At 39.0% G+C, this 17,167-nt stretch overlaps 1 protein-coding gene across 1 annotated transcript; it reads right to left on the reverse strand.

The window, feature by feature from the left end:
- Positions 1-467: 467 nt before the first annotated feature.
- Positions 468-14,217, reverse strand: CPO (carboxypeptidase O). The gene is made up of 11 exons (XM_032115100.1): positions 14,123-14,217; positions 10,850-10,925; positions 10,316-10,440; positions 7,729-7,843; positions 6,576-6,677; positions 5,661-5,765; positions 5,043-5,153; positions 3,828-3,918; positions 3,045-3,247; positions 1,995-2,079; positions 468-809 (listed from the first exon to the last, which is right to left on the reverse strand). Exons 1-11 carry the CDS (start codon positions 14,200-14,202, stop codon positions 541-543), a joined length of 1,362 nt encoding a protein of 453 aa, XP_031970991.1. The 5' UTR covers positions 14,203-14,217; the 3' UTR covers positions 468-540.
- Between the last annotated feature and the right edge of the window lie 2,950 nt (positions 14,218-17,167).

Consider the following 17,167-nt stretch of genomic DNA (forward strand, 5'->3'; position numbering starts at 1 on the left):
TTTGAGGCCCTGTATTTTCTAGCAAATCCCAATGTGAAAGTTTAGGGAAGGAAAGTGGATGTCAAGGACCCCATCCAATTTTGTGTAGTGGGATTTGAGGACTTTTAAGTCTCACAGGCATCCTGCTAAGGCCAGCAACACACAGAAGTCAGTGGGTTCAGGCAGTAAGGAAAATTGTGACAGATCAGGACTGTGGCTGACAGAAGGGCTGCATAGGCCCAGGTGAGCCCCTGAAAACATGCTCTAGAGAACCAGGGAGTAATAGTGCTCTGTCCCCATGGGTACTTGCCATGAATGAATGTTTTAAGGTCGCTTAAGGGATAAGCAGAGTCAGCAAGTGAAGCTTGGGAAATTGCCACAGCTCTTCATCTTTTCCTTCTTCCCGAAAGCATAGCTATCAAACCACAAGTCCTTTTATTTTATGGGATGAGTCTTTATCGAAATACTTGACATTTAGTTCCTTTGCTGACGTAACTTTTTATTTTTGAGGGGACATTATATTTTTCATGTGAGTCTCTTGATGGGTTCTCTAAGCTGTTTTTAAGAAACAGTCCATGTAAGTACAATACTGAGGCAAAGGCTCAGGCCCAGGCTGCTGGAGGTCAGCACCACAGCCCCATCTGGGAAGTACTTCTTATCAACATAATCTATGATAGTTGTCACAGCCAACATAGTCTCCTCACATGTGGGCTGGATTTGGTTAGCAGGGAGAATAAATCCATGAGTACCCGTGTCTCGCAGCTCAAATGTGTAGGAGAGGGGAATGCCAATCGTGTGGACCCAGTCCCGTGAGGAACCTGAGTTACTGTCTGTGAATTTAAAAATAGAGAGGAGATATTTGTATTAAGCATGGTTCTTTGAAAATACTTCTTGCTATAGTTAATGCAAGTTTATACCAGAATCCCTGAACTAAGCAGTAACCATATATCACTGTGACACAGAGAACAGTTTCTAGGTGCTGTAATTCTTAACTATACTAAAAGTCTTCCATGGAGTTTCCTGACTGACACAGTTCTTCATAAGATGGTATTGTACAACAGCAGGAGATGAGTTTCAGGGATTCTGTGGCTTTAGCATTTTACTGTGACTAGTGTGGGATACAAGACGGATTGGACATTTGTCTGTTCTTGTACTGCATTTCCTACTTTGATACTGACTAGATTTTTTTTTTTTTTTAGCATAATTTTGGTCAAATCTTAAAAAATTCTGGCTTCTCCCTGTATCTCTCTTCACCTTCCTCATGGATTGTTTTTCTTAGCTCTTCATTGTAAGTACAAACCCTGGCAAAAATGCAGTCCTAGGCACAGGCAAGTTGCTTTACAGTTACACTGCATTGCTCATGCAGTCTGTGACTCAGAGACTGGCACTCGGGGACTGGCAGAGACAGCCACTGGAATATGCAAACCACATGGCTTCTGGAGCCAACTACTTACTGTTCTCACTGACTAGCGTGACTTATTGCTTACTGGGAAAATATTGGGTTTACTAGGCAGTCTCCAGGGCCCTCAATCCTCTTTGTAAAGGCTGTCACCTCATATTAGCTTTGATGTGTTCGTGATGTGGCCATCCAGTCTATTAGGAACAGGGCTGAAACTGATATATTTCGCACAGAATTGCAAGCAGCTGCCATGTGATGTCTGATGGAGTAACGGTAGACCTGATTGGGATTTTAATTTTTGCTTGATTCCAGTGAAGACAAATAGGAGTTTTGCTGCTGACTTCAGCAGGACCAGGATGATCTATCACCAATCTCCTTCTGTCCCCTGTGGTGGATCTGTGAGGAATCCATGCAGGAACTAGCTTCTGATCATTCCTGCAGTCAGCTTTATAACTTACAGAGTTGTCTTGTATTCAAATGACTGCTACTTACATGTTGCAGCAAAGTAGCCCTTTAAATATTACTCAAAGTAGAAACTCAGCAAAACAGTACTTGCATGTGACTCAAGAATTCTTTGAAACACAGAGCAATCAAAGGGAAACATAAAAAAACTTACATAAAATTAAAGCGGTTGATCCTACTCTGTAGCTGGTCCCATACTTTCCTGTCAATGCAGCAGCTGCTTCCTTTGCAACTTGCATCTGGAGATTCAAAATAGGAACAGGATTGTCATCAGTGGCAGTACCTTTGGCAATTGAGTGGACCCAAATTTTTGTCTCTTTCAGCTTTACACTTACATAAGATCAACTTTAAGTTTTGATATTACTTCAGGTCTTTAGAGGAACCCATTAGAAACATTTGGACAAATTGTTCTTGATTTTTTTTAATGCACATTATGTTAAAATTTTTTTAATTACTCTATTAGGTAGAGATGCTATTTGCTTTACTGTAAAGCTAGAGCCTATATTTTTGAGAATTAAGAATCTGTCCTGTATAACACACTGGTACTGACTACAGCAGTGTTTGACCTCTTACTTGCTTTATTGCCATAGACTCTGTATCCCACTATCCTTAGAAACTGAGCCACAGATGAAATAAATGACTTCTCCAATGAAGACTTCTCCTGAATGACTTCTCCTTCTCATATGAAGTCCAAACCCAAATCCCTCATGCTCTTGACTAGTGTTTCAGCTACTGGAATCTTCATAAATACGCACACTAGTGAACTTAAATCAGAACACTCAGACACTGAGGGAAGAAGTAACCAGGAAATAGGTACTTACTTTGCTCCCGTTCTTCTGAGAGCACGTTTGGAAAACCCTTTCTGGATACAATCATGATAACCATATGTGTATAATGTCCTGGCATCCTAAAGTGCAAATTCATTCTTGTATGGAGCAGAAGATGGTGCTCTTCTCCACTCACCTGGCTTTGCATTAACCCTATCTGTAGTAGTTCAATTTTCCTGATTTAAGTTGAAGAATTAGGATTTCTGAGGCAAATAAACCTTACTGATGCTGAATAGAGAAGCAGTAACTCTGGGAGCCAAGTCCCTGAACAAGCCCAGTTCCTCTGAAGGAAACGCAAGAGAGCAAGTAAAGTTGCACCACAGGCTACTGCCTGTACTTGCTCTCTACAAATATAGAAGATGAAAGTTTTGCCCTACCAGTTCTTCATTGTTACTTGGAGGTGTAGTTGTGGAACCATATGGAGTGAGGATGAGCTGCCCATAGGAGTGAATTGTTAAATAGCACAAAATGTCACTCTTCTTGCTTTTGATAAACTGAGCCACAGCTCTTGTCTCAGGCTCTGATTCTGGTCCAGATCCACAGAAAACGTCACTGCTGCAGTTAAAAGATACACCAACACCTGGGGTGGAATACAAACACTGAATCAAAGGAGAAATATAGAAGACCAGTTCAGAGAGAACTGGGAAATTTACCTTGTAGTGTTAAGGCATGTGTTTATGTGGGCAGGGGACTAGACAGCTGAGTGGGACTTTAGCATTACATTCAGTTGGTAGCAACTAAAGTTTGCGACAAGACTGAAATATTTATTGCACGTTTACAGGGTGGCTGCAACGAAAACATTCTGACACCACCATAGTGCACCACACACCAGGGAAGCTTTGGAGGCTCCTTGAAACTCATGGCAAGTGTAAATACTGGCTGTTAAGTGGCTAGCTCCTAGCATTCCTGCCTAGAGCTGATGCTTGGTCCTGCAGTGAGTTAGAGGTATAGTTACATAAGAGCAATTTTCTGCTCACAAAAATAAGTGCTGGTTGAAAGTCAATGAGTTAATATTTTGACAAACCAGGATTTTATTTTTACATATGCCTTGATGACAACAAGATGAATATTCCTTTCTTATAGGACTACATTTATTTCAGAAACTAGTTATTATTCTTGCTTTACATTTGTGTTCATGATCTGAAATACTTCAAACTTACTGCCCCAGGATGAGTTGAAGTTTCGGTTCAGATCTGTGCCATAGCAGGTGCCGTTCTCATATGGAAAACGGTTTTTCCTCCACAAGCGATCCTAAAGAAAAGTAAGTTCTGTTACATAATAAAAACTCAATGATCCACACGGCTCAGTGATAATATGGTGTAAATACTCCTTTATTTTCCACCTCTGCATTCTGACTAACCCTGTTATTGTAAGAGTACAACTCCACATGCATGGGTCACAAAGCTCAGTGACAGAACAATTCATCTACTACAGCCAGGCTGTCATCTGCCACAAACATGCATGTACCCTGAAACAAGCCTCCTGACCTTTTTTTTTTTTAGTATGCTTCTTCTGTAGTGCTCAACTGCTTCTGTGCAGTGTGGCACTCCTAAGCAAGACTTGGCATTGCGAGGGGTAAGAGATGATAGTATGTTTCAGATTCAAGAAGATTAATTCTTTTTTGTCAGCTAATCTTCCTATTGCTCCTTGGTTCCCTGCTATACTCATGACTATACTTGGTTCTGTGCAGACCTCACCACCCTGCCTGTGTGAGCTTCCCAGCTGAATTGCCTGTGCACCCCAGTGCAGTGTGTGGTATGCCTTAAACCTGCCAGGGAGCAAGCTGGGAGACAGTCTGATGGTGGTAGGCTGAGCCTCTTGGGCCATCCTACATCCTGCATTAAAAGATGCTTCAATTGGGCACAGGAGCCTGGAAGCATGGTGAGAGTGGCCCAAGACCAACATTTTGCATTATCCTCCGTATCAGAAAAGGAAAATTATTTGGGAGGGCACACCTATTTCAAAACCAAATAGTCCAATATTTGACCAATTCTCCTGCTGTCCCATGCAGAGATGTTAAGACCCATCTGTATGTGAGATCTTTTGTGAAGAATGAATGACTGTTCCAGACATGCTTAACTCCATCAAGCAGGCCTTGAGATGTTATTGAAGAAGTAAGCCCATCCTCAGAAAGACAAAAGCAATTGATCTTGTGGTTTTGCTTCCCAAGGCTCATGACATTTGCTAGGAATATTTAGCTCTGCAATCTCAGATGACCACTGATTCTCCAGAAGAAACAAAATCTCTCTGCCATGAGAAGATTTATGTGAGTATTGTCACTGTTTTCTGTTTAATTGCTATGATTCTATCTAGAAGTAACAAAACATGCTGGGCATGCTAACTTTCAGTCTAGTTCCTGGATTTACACTACTTACTTCTTCCCAGGAATAGATGTAGCCATCAATATTGAGGACTGGCAAGACATAGAGGTCCAAATTCTGCAGAAATCTGCTTATCTTTGGGTCAGATTTGTAATTTTGAAGAATCTGAGAAGAAAAAATACGGAGCACTGAGCAGAGAATTTAGTGGTAATCACTGAAAAGAGAAAGTTTAGAACTATCATCAGGTGATCACTCACTCCTGGATATCACCATGGTATCCGACATCTGCTTGATCACAAGTGTGCCAGGTACTTTCTGTACACATGGAACATTGCTATATCATAGCTTAGGGTTTCTTTATTTGAGGAGCACCGTGACTTTTTGAAATAGAGAGGCTTGATCCAACAGCCACTGTGGGAAAAGGAGAGGTTGATACCAAGTTTTTAAAGGCTTTGGAAACAGTTCAGATGGAGGAACTGGCACACTAACTAATACTGACCCATATCTCAGACTGTGATTTGGACTTTGGTCTCCACAGATATCTGTATTGTATACTAATTTTGCAAATCGCATTTTAACAGAAAAGCATAATTCTTGGTACCACAATAGAGAACTAAAGTGTCCAAAGTGATAGGGTTTTCTTATTATCTAAATGGAAGGGTAAGAACTCACTTCTTTCACAAACCACTGACAGAAGGCTGGAGAGATCCATTCTCTGGCATGAATCCCACAGTCCATCCAAATTATCTTTTTGGGTTTATTTGATGGTTGACTGATCTGAGAGAATATAAAAACGGTAATTTAAAAACTGTTACATTACAATAAAATAGCTTAATGTAATACAAGAAAGTAAAGGATGTGCCTTGATATGCCGTTGGGTCATGTGAGGTTATTATTATTATTATTATTATTACAGACATCTTTATGGCAAGCTCTTTTTCCTAATAACCCCATCTCTGTAGTATCACAAGGCATGAGCTTTAAAATGTCTATTGAGCAGGAGCGTCAATAGAACAGTTAATAGAACAATTTCTTTTTCTTTTTCTCCTTTCTCATTTGTATTTGTCATTCACAGGAGTGGTTGTTCTTAGTTGAAGTTTTTTTTTTTTTTTTTTTGAAGGGGAATCACAAAAAGGCAGGGAATATAATACTACTCAGTGATAGGAGCAGAAGATTAGGCAATAACTAACCCAAATATTAAGACTGTGTTTTTCACTAGTGTGTCCAATAAAAACAGTCTAGCAGAAAGGCTATTTGCTGTAAAAAGTAATAAAAATAACAAACCAAAAGTCTTTTTCCTCACACACAGCTGTTGCCAAGCTAGTTTCAGCTTGATTTGTATTTCTAAACAAAACTTCAGTTAAATTTGTTGTTTTCACTACATAATAGCAATAGCAAGCTCATGATGATAGTGTATGTGAAAGCTGGCAAATCTTACTATAATGTAGAGGAGTAAAACCATCTCCTGTTATTCCAGTGAATTGGGATGAACGCTATCTTAGGAAACATCTGAATCCTGTCTTCTCCTGAGTATTTTTCTTTTTTGTTAAGATATGTTTTATTATTAAGGGAAAGTTCCTCCCTTACCTGTAGATAATACATTGTTCGATTCTCAAATGTCTTCCCTAAGAAATGCTGAGTCACCAGCTCACTGTTGTTCTTCTGGATCTGAGTCATCCATTGATAAATCTGAAATAGTTGCAAAGAATTCTTGGTGCAAAGTGGGAGTTTCCTTCTCTTTCCCACTTCCATTTCCAGATAAAAGCATTTTCTTTTGTTTAGACAACCAATATTTTCCTCAGAGTTTATTTCAGCCTGTGATGTCACAGACATGGAAGGTGTTTCACATGCCTCTGTGCAAAGGCATGGTCATATCTCGCTGGGTGTTAAAAGAGAACATCACTGCAGTGCAACATGGACACTCCATTCGGGATCTCATTCAACATGCCCATCCTATTGGGCATCTTCCTGTTGAGTTCATCAGACATGAAGCCACACCATCAAATCTTCAAAGCAATATTACAGTCTCTTCCCTATCAGCACTGATTTTCCACGTCTGAGTCAGTAGCAGTCATCCTCAATGGGTAGCTCTAACAAAACATACATGAGGGTTGACTGTGTTCTCTCAGTTTTATTATGCAGCTAGGAGAAAGAATTACCACCATGTGCTGCTTTTGTCCAGGTTTGCCAACAGGTGCGTGAAACATGACACCAAGAAGCCATCACTGCCCACCCCAATGACACTGTTTTCTCCTCAAGTGTCAAAAACCTGCCCTTAAATTACTTCTTTCTAGAGATCTCCTGGTGTTCACTTCTTCTTCCTCACTGGGATTCCAGACACCACAACAGTCATTGCCCTTCACATTTGGCTCAGCACCAAACAGACTGGGACTTAAACTAATAAATACTAGAGATAAAGAATGACAGGGTAGAAAAGTAGCAAACCAATCAATTGAACCACAGAATATTATCTGCAAAACAGTGCAGCTGCTTCACACTGAGCATTTAGGTTTTAGTCAGTGAAGAATTGAGGATTTAGTCAAAATCTGTGGCAAATCCATATTCAATTCAACCAGGACAAGATTCTAGTCAAAGAGAAAGGACAGATTATTCAAAGAAGAAAGCCAGAAAGTGGTCCTCTGACTTCAGCTGAGCTTTCTGCAAACACAGAGTTGCCTGCTGTGGCATTTACAGAACAGAAAACAACAAAGAGCAGAAGCAGATGTAGGTTCTTCTTTACCTCTTCCATTGGATGATATTCAGTGTAGACATAACCTCCTGAGACCTCCCTGTGGCTGCTCCTCTCCCTTGGCATGCTCTGATCCACAAGTTTCTGCACATCAGGTATTAGGACTCTGAAGGAAGGAAGGAGAAAGGGAAGATAGAAAACAATCCTGAACAGTTCCTGCAGAACTACTATAGTGGGTACATTGCTTACATCAGCAAATGAAAGGATTTAACCTCTTCTGTTGTGAATTGCCTGGCAAAATCATCACCATCAGCATTACGGTTACTTTCATGTAAAACAAAGTTCAAAGTACTGAGATTTTCACAAGGTTTTAACAATAGTCATTTTTATCACATTTTTAAGTTGTGAATTTTCTACCAACAAAATAAGTTCAAGATTTTCTTTTCCTCAGCATTTCTATTTTTGAGAAAAACTCTGAAAATACCACCTTTTGGGAAAAGGAAGGGAAAGAGATAAATTTAAGATTAGGGTTTCATTGTATTTTATTGAGACATTTTCAATTTGCAAAGATTTCACAGAAATATTCATTGCAATTTGCAAAAATCAGAGCAAACCCCTTATTTCCTTCAAGTAGTTTTTTCTGCTTTTTAGCTACAAAAATAGCTCAGAAATTAGTATAACACAGGCATGATTCCATGATCCAGGGAGTCAATAAAACCTTTTCCTTGGCTTCAGTGGATTTTGGATCAGGAGCTGTTCTTTCTCACTGCAATCAGCCCCTTGTAACTGCTGCAAATCTGCGCACATTGTAAATGCTTGTGATAAGACAATTGCAAAGATAGCTCAAACACTGTTGATCTCAAATGCTGGAAGTGCTAACAGGCTTTTCTGCTGACAGTGGCACTGACCGGCATTTCTGGAAACAGCACATAAGAAACTTTTAAGAGTAGTTGCAGCTGACTTTCACTCTGAGCTTTGATGTTTTTTCACATCTAAACTTCAAACTAAAATTCAGGTAGTGAAAATTCCCATGAACTGAAACCACACACAAAAAATACCTTATCAGTGCTCTGGAGAACTGAAACCACAGAGGCTGACACAGTTGGAATATTGATGTCCTTATAATTTGTCATTTATGTCTCTATCATTATATACCTAACTGTCATGTTACCTTCCCTGCATGTCAACTGCCTTCTAAAGGGTGGTTCCTGCTTTGAATCTGTTATAGGAGCTTTGATGCTATTATTGTTGTACTCAGCCTCTTTGCAATACAAACCCAAAATTTTCATCTTGACTAATAATTACTCATCTCTTTCTTTAGAACCCGAGGTAAGGTAGATACAGTTTTGGCCAAAGGAAAAAAAGTTAAGCTGCTAATTTCAGCTTAGTATTTAAATTTCCACTAGAATCTGTTGAAACCACTAGAAAATGAAGAGTCTTGACATAAATAAGAGGTTAAATTATCTTCTGGAACGTTGTCTAAGTACTGAATATCTAAACCTCATGCTAGAAAATTTGTACTGGCTCCAACCTCGTATCTCTTCATCTCTGGTTGTCAAGGCATCACACTTACTAAAGGAACTTGTCAGGCAAGATGCAGGATGTCAAGATCAGCTTTAACTCAAAACAGCTTTGAAGTGACATCAATCTTCCTTAAACTCATCTTTGATTGGTAAATGTCAGTGTATGTCCATAGGCCATTTGTCATCAGCTCTGAATGAATACAGGGTTGTTTATATTAAATACAGTTAAATTAGATTAGCTACTGGTTACCTGAAAAAGTGAGTACAAATGCGAACAGGACTGCATTTAATCCCATTTGCCTTTATAAACACTCTTTGTATCTGAATTAGATCTTCTGGTTGTAAGCTGGGAAAGACATGGGTAGGTGTGATAATGCATTGTGGGACATTTGTGGGTTGTGGCTTCCAGTTGTGCACACAGTGGACAGCTGCCACTGGGGTCTTTTTCCCAAGCTGGGGTGTCTCTGTTTGGCTGGATGGTGCCAAGAAATTCTCACCAGCCTGGTGAAAGGGATAGGGGTAGAAAAATGAAGCTTCAAAGAAAGTAGCTGAACACTCACTTTGAAAGGTCTGTTCTCCAAACAGGAGGAGCTACAAGAGACGGGGAAGGGAAAAGGAGACCTAGAGGCTGCTTCCCTGCAGTGACACCAATTAAACCTTTGGGCTCTCCAGAAGACCTTGCATTCAAATATCCATGCTCTCCAAGAGAAAATCATGCTCCTATAAGTAGTGATTATACCAGGCTTGGCGTCTTGAGACTAAAAAAACTTAGACTAAAAAATCTGAGTCATACATCCAAGTGCCATCCTCTCAGTGACCACTGAGAAGGCCACAGCAGGCAACAAGACAGATTGGGCTGTCTCATGTTCCAGCCCCAAATTCACAGTCCAGGATAGGTGGAAGGTAAATAAATAGGACAAGGGGGAATGTGCTTTTAAAGGTTCATACAGCATGTCTGCTTTTGCTGGTCAAAGTAAGTTGGAGGCATTTGGAACAAAGGTTGGGTCCTGTTGCCAGTACTTGCTGACTGTTTATCAGACAGGGCTTAGTCCTTTTCTGATAGCAAGGAAGATTATTAGAGCCATCCTTCCCCATCAAGGTATTAGAGATTGTACCTGTAAGAGATCATATGCTGATCTAAGCTGTCCTTCACCTCCTGCACCAGAGGGGCTGGGACCCTAATGTGCAGGTCTTCTCCAGCCCTGATGTCTTCAGGCAGCAGGGGCTTCCACAAATCCAGCTGTGCAGAAAAGAAAGAAATGCACTAATGAAGCTCTCTTTTCAGAATGACAAAAATATATTAGAGTAGTTGCATGTCAACAAATGAAAGAAGTTTTCCTTCAAATTGTCCCCGTAACCCTCCAGTCATTTCTTCATAGAGCACGTAGCACAGGCTTAGTGTTTTCATTGACTCAGGCACCACTGATAAGGAGCAGCATTTTCACAGAGCCGTGCAAAGAAACTAACTTCTTCACATAAATTCCTTCAGGTAGTAGAAAGGCAATTCCACACTACACTAAGCCAAAAAAAAAGTTAGATGAAGCTTTTTCTAGTTTAACCTTCATTCCTGTCCTAAGCTGCATGCATATCTGTTTTAAAGCCCAAGACGCTGCTCTGCTTGTTGGGCACGTGTGGTTATTTTTACTTACCATTAAAGTACTGCAAAGAAGCTGAAGATGCTGGACTTGCTGAAATGTTTCTGGCACAATATGCAAAACCTGATCCCTGGAAATTCAGTAGAGAAACAAGATCAGTTTTAAAGTCTGTTAAATTATCTGTGATTTCGTAAGTCAAAAGGACTTTGTTCTTCATTCTACATGAAGACAGAACATGTAACAAAAACACCTCTGAATTATGAATTTGTGGGATATTTTAGCTGCAAATAGGACTAAGTTTTGTGACTTCTCTGTTGCTAGCACATTAGCCACTCTGCAGCCTTGCCAGTGCCTTACTCACCATACCAGTTTTGCAGAAGCCAACTGCTTGCATGAACCCTGATGTGTGTTTCTGCCTTTGCAGGACCAGGGCCAAAATGAGGGCATTGGTAATACATGATAAACTGTTTATTTGATGTCAATTTTTTTTCCCCCTCACATTTGGGATTTATTAAATTATTCCAGATTACCTTTGTGCTTGGCTGGTCTATTTCAGCATGCAGAAACTTTTGATCGTCATTATAAATGAACATTGCTAAGAACTTGAGATGTACACAAACTGCTTGTCATGAGAATAGCCAATTTATTCCAAAAGAGTGAGTATTGTTGTCTCTAGAACTGCATATTCCTACTCAATTCACGTGAAATAAAGATTTCTAGTACAGAATCTATCATTTTATATTTTTAGAAAAGACACACAGAATCCAGTGTCTTAGTATATCTTTTCATGAGATCCCATGAAACCTTTGTCTACTACAGGCTTAATCTGATGAAAATATTTAAAGTTTACAAAGAACAAATTAAAATGGATGGAAATGCGGAAAAAGCAAATCAGTATATTCTATTAAAAAAGCCCTTGTAGTTATTTTTGTATTTTTTTTCAGTGTTCATTCAGATCAGCTTTCCAGGACTGACAGCAAGTGTGATGTTTCTAGTGAAAGGGTTTCAGAGTGAGGTGTGGGTGTTGATGACTACATTGCATTACCCAAAGGTGAGAGACCAGCTACCCACAACTGATGAGATGGAATGGGGAACCCTAGAAACTCTCCTATTTGCTAGCAACCAAAAACTATAGCTTCACAGTCTCTTTTAGTGACTTCAATGGATTCTTTACAGGACAAGTACAAAAAATGAACATTTTACATTTTAAAGCTTTTGTAATAGAAATTCTTGTTGCAAAAGCAAGTTGTGGTCATTATAGTCATCAATATAATATGCTCTCATCCTCTGAACTGCAACTGCCATCTTTTGTGCTTCCATGCCGGAATGTACAATTATCAGCTTAATATACATACAAACAGAATTCACTATTCATTCACTTTATCCTCAGAGAAATAGGGGGATTTGTGGTTTTTTTACATCTCTCTGGAAAATATTACCTTTGCTGATTGAAAACTTGATAGTTAAAATAGACAGTTTACTACTGCTTTATGAGATGCTGATAGCCCCATATCTATGGGGCAAAATGATTACATTTGCATTGCTCACAGCAATGGTACAACAGTCATGTTGTACAGATTGGTACAACAGTCATGATATCTTTGTAATAAACCTTGTAGATGCAGGATAAACATCTTTGCTAGCAGAATAAACATCTCAGCTGCAGTTCAGAGTTTATTCTCTCTAAATGCCTAGGCTTGCTTTGTTCTTTGTCTATCAGGAAGGGAAACAATATCCTGTAATATCTTTCTATGCTCATTGACATTATGTCTTAATTACACCAAATCAGAGAAATTCCAGACAGTCAGATTGCTGCCAGATGGCCAGCTCTTATTTACTGATAAACCTTTCACAATAGCCAGTGTGGAGACAAACCATTTTTAATGGTAAACTAAGATTAGAAAGCATACATTTGTTTATGATTATTGACTAAGTTTCTCAGTGGAGAAGTGCAAAGTCAACCCACGTGACCCCATGAGAACTACAGTTTTTAAAATTCTACAGTTAAGCTTTCTTAATAAATTAAAGGACTGTTCTTAGCACAAGCTTGATGCTCATAGATGGGCTATTTCTTTCCATTGTTAAACAGAGCAGATGACAATGAAAATGGGCTTTACTAGTAATTCTGTCTTTGTGTAGGTGCTGCCCACCCAAAGTCACACTGACCATTCAATACCTGTTTTTAAATTCCATGCAAGTACTCAATAGGTTCAATTCTGGACAATAATTAGAAACAAAAAAGAAAAATACATTAGTAGGGATCCGTTGAATTCTATTCACTGAAATCAGGCTCTAACTGCATCTCTGATACAAATCTAAAGACTAAATATTATCCAAAGAAATAACACATTTTAAGTAGTGACTCTGTATGCTCTGCTAGGAGATTTTCCAGGAGAGCTGCTGTATGGGTACACTACGAAGGAACTTACTTCCTGTAGGTATTGCTTGGTTTTCTGTCCTTTTTATGACTATATTCTAGGGATATAATTCATCCAGAGGCATTCAGCACTGGAGTACTTTCTCTGTTTACTTTAGAAAATTCCATGTATAAACTTATATGTGAATAGGTGACCTCCATATTATGCTCATGCCCACCTTGCAAATTCCAGCTGCCACAATGGCAGTTACATATCATTCCTTTAAAGTTGAGGATGAATGAAACAAAAAAAAAGTTTAGATAGGCAAACAAAAATAGTTTAGATCGGCAAGCGGCATAATTTTATATCACTCTTTTTCTGAAGTGGAACTGAGAATGGAAAATAAAGCAATACTGAAGATTTCATACTTTTCAAAACATTAATCAGTAATTAAAAAAAAGCAACAATCTCATTGTCTGAACACCTTGGCATGAAGATTGTCTGGAATAACCCCCTTAGCTTTTTTTTTTTGTAATTGTTATAGTTTTCCAACCCGACTTCACTATTTCTTTCACATAACCTAATCTTTTATTAATAGATATCATTCTGCTCAGTCATACTCCTTGCTTTATACTCAGAAAAGGCATTTTACTCCTGCAGCATCTGGTTTCAAAGTTCATTATGAAAGAGGCTAAGCCAAATGAATTTCAGCTAATGGAAACAGAGCATCCTGAGATGCATTTGAGGGCCATTCTGTGGCTCCTACTGCTGTAGCTATATCTCTGTTGGCTTTGATTGGATTCACTCATTCTTCATTTCCCATCTTTATGATTTCTTTCCCAGTCTTACAATGCTTACAGCTTAGTAACTCTGTGTCCAGTTTTTCAGCTCATAATTGTTATTATTCTTACAGGGTTTCTGTGAATTTCACTGCATGCACAATTCTTCATGAAACCCTGTTAACACTCACCTGTCATACTGCAATTTCAAGCTGAATTTTCCAGGAATTAATGTCCCCAGAGAAAAGATGATCCCAAGAGAAAGCCACATCTTTGTTCAAAGAACCCAGTACTGACAGTGCGGGACTAAAGAGGAGGAGAATAGATCTGGACTGAACATGTAATTTGTACAATTATAATACATAACTAGACTTATCCTGGAAGGCAACCTGCCCTTGACGAATCATTAACTTCGCTTGTAAATAGTTCTCCTTTTTCTTAATTCTTAAAGGTCTCTTCGACACTGCAAAACACAAACACAATTAGCAACATTCTTACTAAAACACTTTTTGTAAGAACTAAGAACATTTTTCTTTGTGTTACCTTTCTATTTTGAAATGTTTTGTGACAAAATCAGTAGTATTTAGAGAAACTCTTACTTGCAAGATCTACGACAACTCGTGAAGGTTAGCTTACAAAAATCATAGAGATAGGGAAGAACAGAAAAACAGTGGTAAAGGAAGCTCCATCTCTACTCTCTTTCGTTTTGTGTTTCAGCCTTTATGGAACACTTCTGTGACCTTTTAACTGCAATTCTACCACTTAACTAACTTAGAAGAGGACATAAAAGAACAACCAACACTCTTGTAAAAGGGAAATATTGGGACATAAGGGTCTCATCTAAACCTCTCTCAGTTGGTCCAGATCAGTCTCTAGCCACAGACTAACAACTCTACACTGTCATAAAGAGTGTTTTTGTTATATATTAAAAAAAGTGGGCTGGTTACTATGTGAAATATTTAATTTCTTGGTTAATTCACATAGCAAGAGGTAACATTTGTAGACTGCAATTAGACATATAGCACAGTTCTTCAGAAAGAAATTGTTTCCCTCATTCTCTCTCTTGGATTAAAACTTTAAAAAAGTGGGCTGGTTACTATGTGAAATATTTAATTTCTTGGTTAATTCACATAGCAAGAGGTAACATTTGTAGACTGCAATTATACATATAGCACAGTTCTTCAGAAAGAAATTGTTTCCCTCATTCTCTCTCTTGGATTAAAACTATTTTGTGGTGATTTAATGAAGAAAACTGCATGATATGGGGTGCAGAGACTCCAGTAAGTCAGTTTATGTACGTACGTAAGGGACACGATACCATATTGTAATTGTGGGATACTTATAGATTCTTCTCATCAAAGTATGAAGTCCTCTTACATTTTTACCAAGGCTGTTATCAAGGAAACAGGCAGCAGAACTGTCCCAATATAAAAGAGGAACAGCTTAACTCAAAAGTGTGTTCTCACAAAACCAGGCTGCAGGGAAGAGAAGAATATGCTCTTCTTTATAAATCACACCAGACCCTTTCTGTTTTATTGCAAACTTCTCAACAGCCTGGGCCTGAAAATGCTGAGTATTTCTCTCCATGTAGATATCCAACCCACAATGACTTCCAGAAGAGCTGAAAGAAGTCAGGTTTACAGGATTAGATGCAGGTTCGTTTGTGAGGATTCAGCACAACAAATTGATGTTGGAAGTTCATATTAACACTCAGGACATCTGCTCAGATAACCTTTGCTTTTGTTTCCTTTGTCTCCAACATGGCTATGAGGCAGACTAATGTTTCAAAGACTTCTGCAGTGTTGTCTGTGCCCTTTTAACAGTCCTGGCTTTGAACTGGGGCTCAGTCCCTTGCAGGGACTCAGAATCTAGGAACAAAATAAAATGGAGGCATCAAGAGAAATGGAGCAAATTACAATCAGCGCTAAAATTCAACTCCTGCCCAAAGCTTACACCTTCATGTTGAAAGCAAAAGCTGTTTATTCTGTGGTGAAAACATCGCTCCTATGATGCCAAATAGTTATGAAGATAGCCAGATAGATAGATAGATAGATAGAGTCATTTTGCTTAATGGGCGTAGAATTCAGAAGAAATGACAGTTGCTTGCTAGGTCTTTGATTTGGATTCTTTTGAAGTCTAGTTGATTTTAATAGGCTTTAGATGAAAGTCCTGTGCAAATAATCATGGACATTTCTCTGATTTAAGAAATGGACTTTTTTTTGGATTTCAGTAGATTTGCTCATAAGAGACAATACTTCATTTTCTACTCATGCTCAGCTTGCAAGCAGAACTTCTGAATTCAGAATAAAAGCCATTAGAGACATTATTCTGCCACCAATGTGAAAAAATATCTTGGGATGAACAGTTAACTTCAACAAGCCTATTGCCCTCTTGGGCATAAATAATGTCTCTCTCAGTCTCTCTCTCTCATAAAGTCTGTTCTTTGGTCAGGTTCTTACTGGAAGCTGTTTATCTTTCTAGCAAATGTGGAAGGCAGCTTAATCCACTTATTATCTCCTTGAAAATTGTGAGCAAAAAGGCATGGTACTTTCTGGGGAGAGGAAAGGTCGTAAATATGTGGCACAAACATGCCACATGAAACCATGTGGTGTCCTTTCTTCCAAACAAGTTTACTTAGCATGTCTTCCATACATTCTTCTCAGAGCTTCAGAGCATATTTTTCGGCATCAGTTTAGCCTCTCAACTGCCCTGTTAGACAAGCAAATATTATTTCCACTACTTAAAAGATTAAGAAAAAAGAGGAAAAAAGTGACTCCCCAAGGTGACATAGGAACACTGCTGCAGAGCCAGGAATAGAATTCAGATCTCCTGACTCCCTGTCTGGTGCTTCCTTAAATATATGACCATCTGCTTTACTGCTGGAAGTATAGATACTATATGCTGACTCCAACAAGCTGGCTGCTAAGCCTGTTAGTTTATCCTCTTTTTATCCCATACTGATATCATCTCCAGCTAAGCTTTTGGCCTGGAGTCAAAGTGATTTCCAGTGTTTGAATGATTCGACCTGCTTGTTATTGTTTTAACCTTGCACCACACGTATGCTCAGCTATTTGTGACTTATCTGCATACAGTCTGTGTAGCAACAGCCACAAGCTAGAACTGTTTTGTTTAAAGACTGCATACTGAAGCACGCCACATGTTTTAAATAACTATCATATAGCAGTGAGTTTGATCCTGGTAGCTGCCTGCACCCAGATTCCCTACTGAGCTGCATG

The sequence above is a fragment of the Corvus moneduloides genome, chromosome 7 (genome assembly GCF_009650955.1).
Source record: "Corvus moneduloides isolate bCorMon1 chromosome 7, bCorMon1.pri, whole genome shotgun sequence".
NCBI lineage: Eukaryota > Metazoa > Chordata > Aves > Passeriformes > Corvidae > Corvus > Corvus moneduloides.

Coding starts and splice junctions, on each gene's coding strand:
- CPO (XM_032115100.1), bottom strand. CDS start 14,202: ATGTGGCTTTCTCTTGGGATCATCTTTTCTCTGGGGACATTAATTCCT. Junction 7,844..10,315: donor CAGCATATGATCTCTTACAG/GTACAATCTCTA, acceptor TCCTTCCTTCAG/AGTCCTAATACCTGATGTGC. Junction 5,766..6,575: donor GAACAATGTATTATCTACAG/GTAAGGGAGGAA, acceptor ATATTCTCTCAG/ATCAGTCAACCATCAAATAA.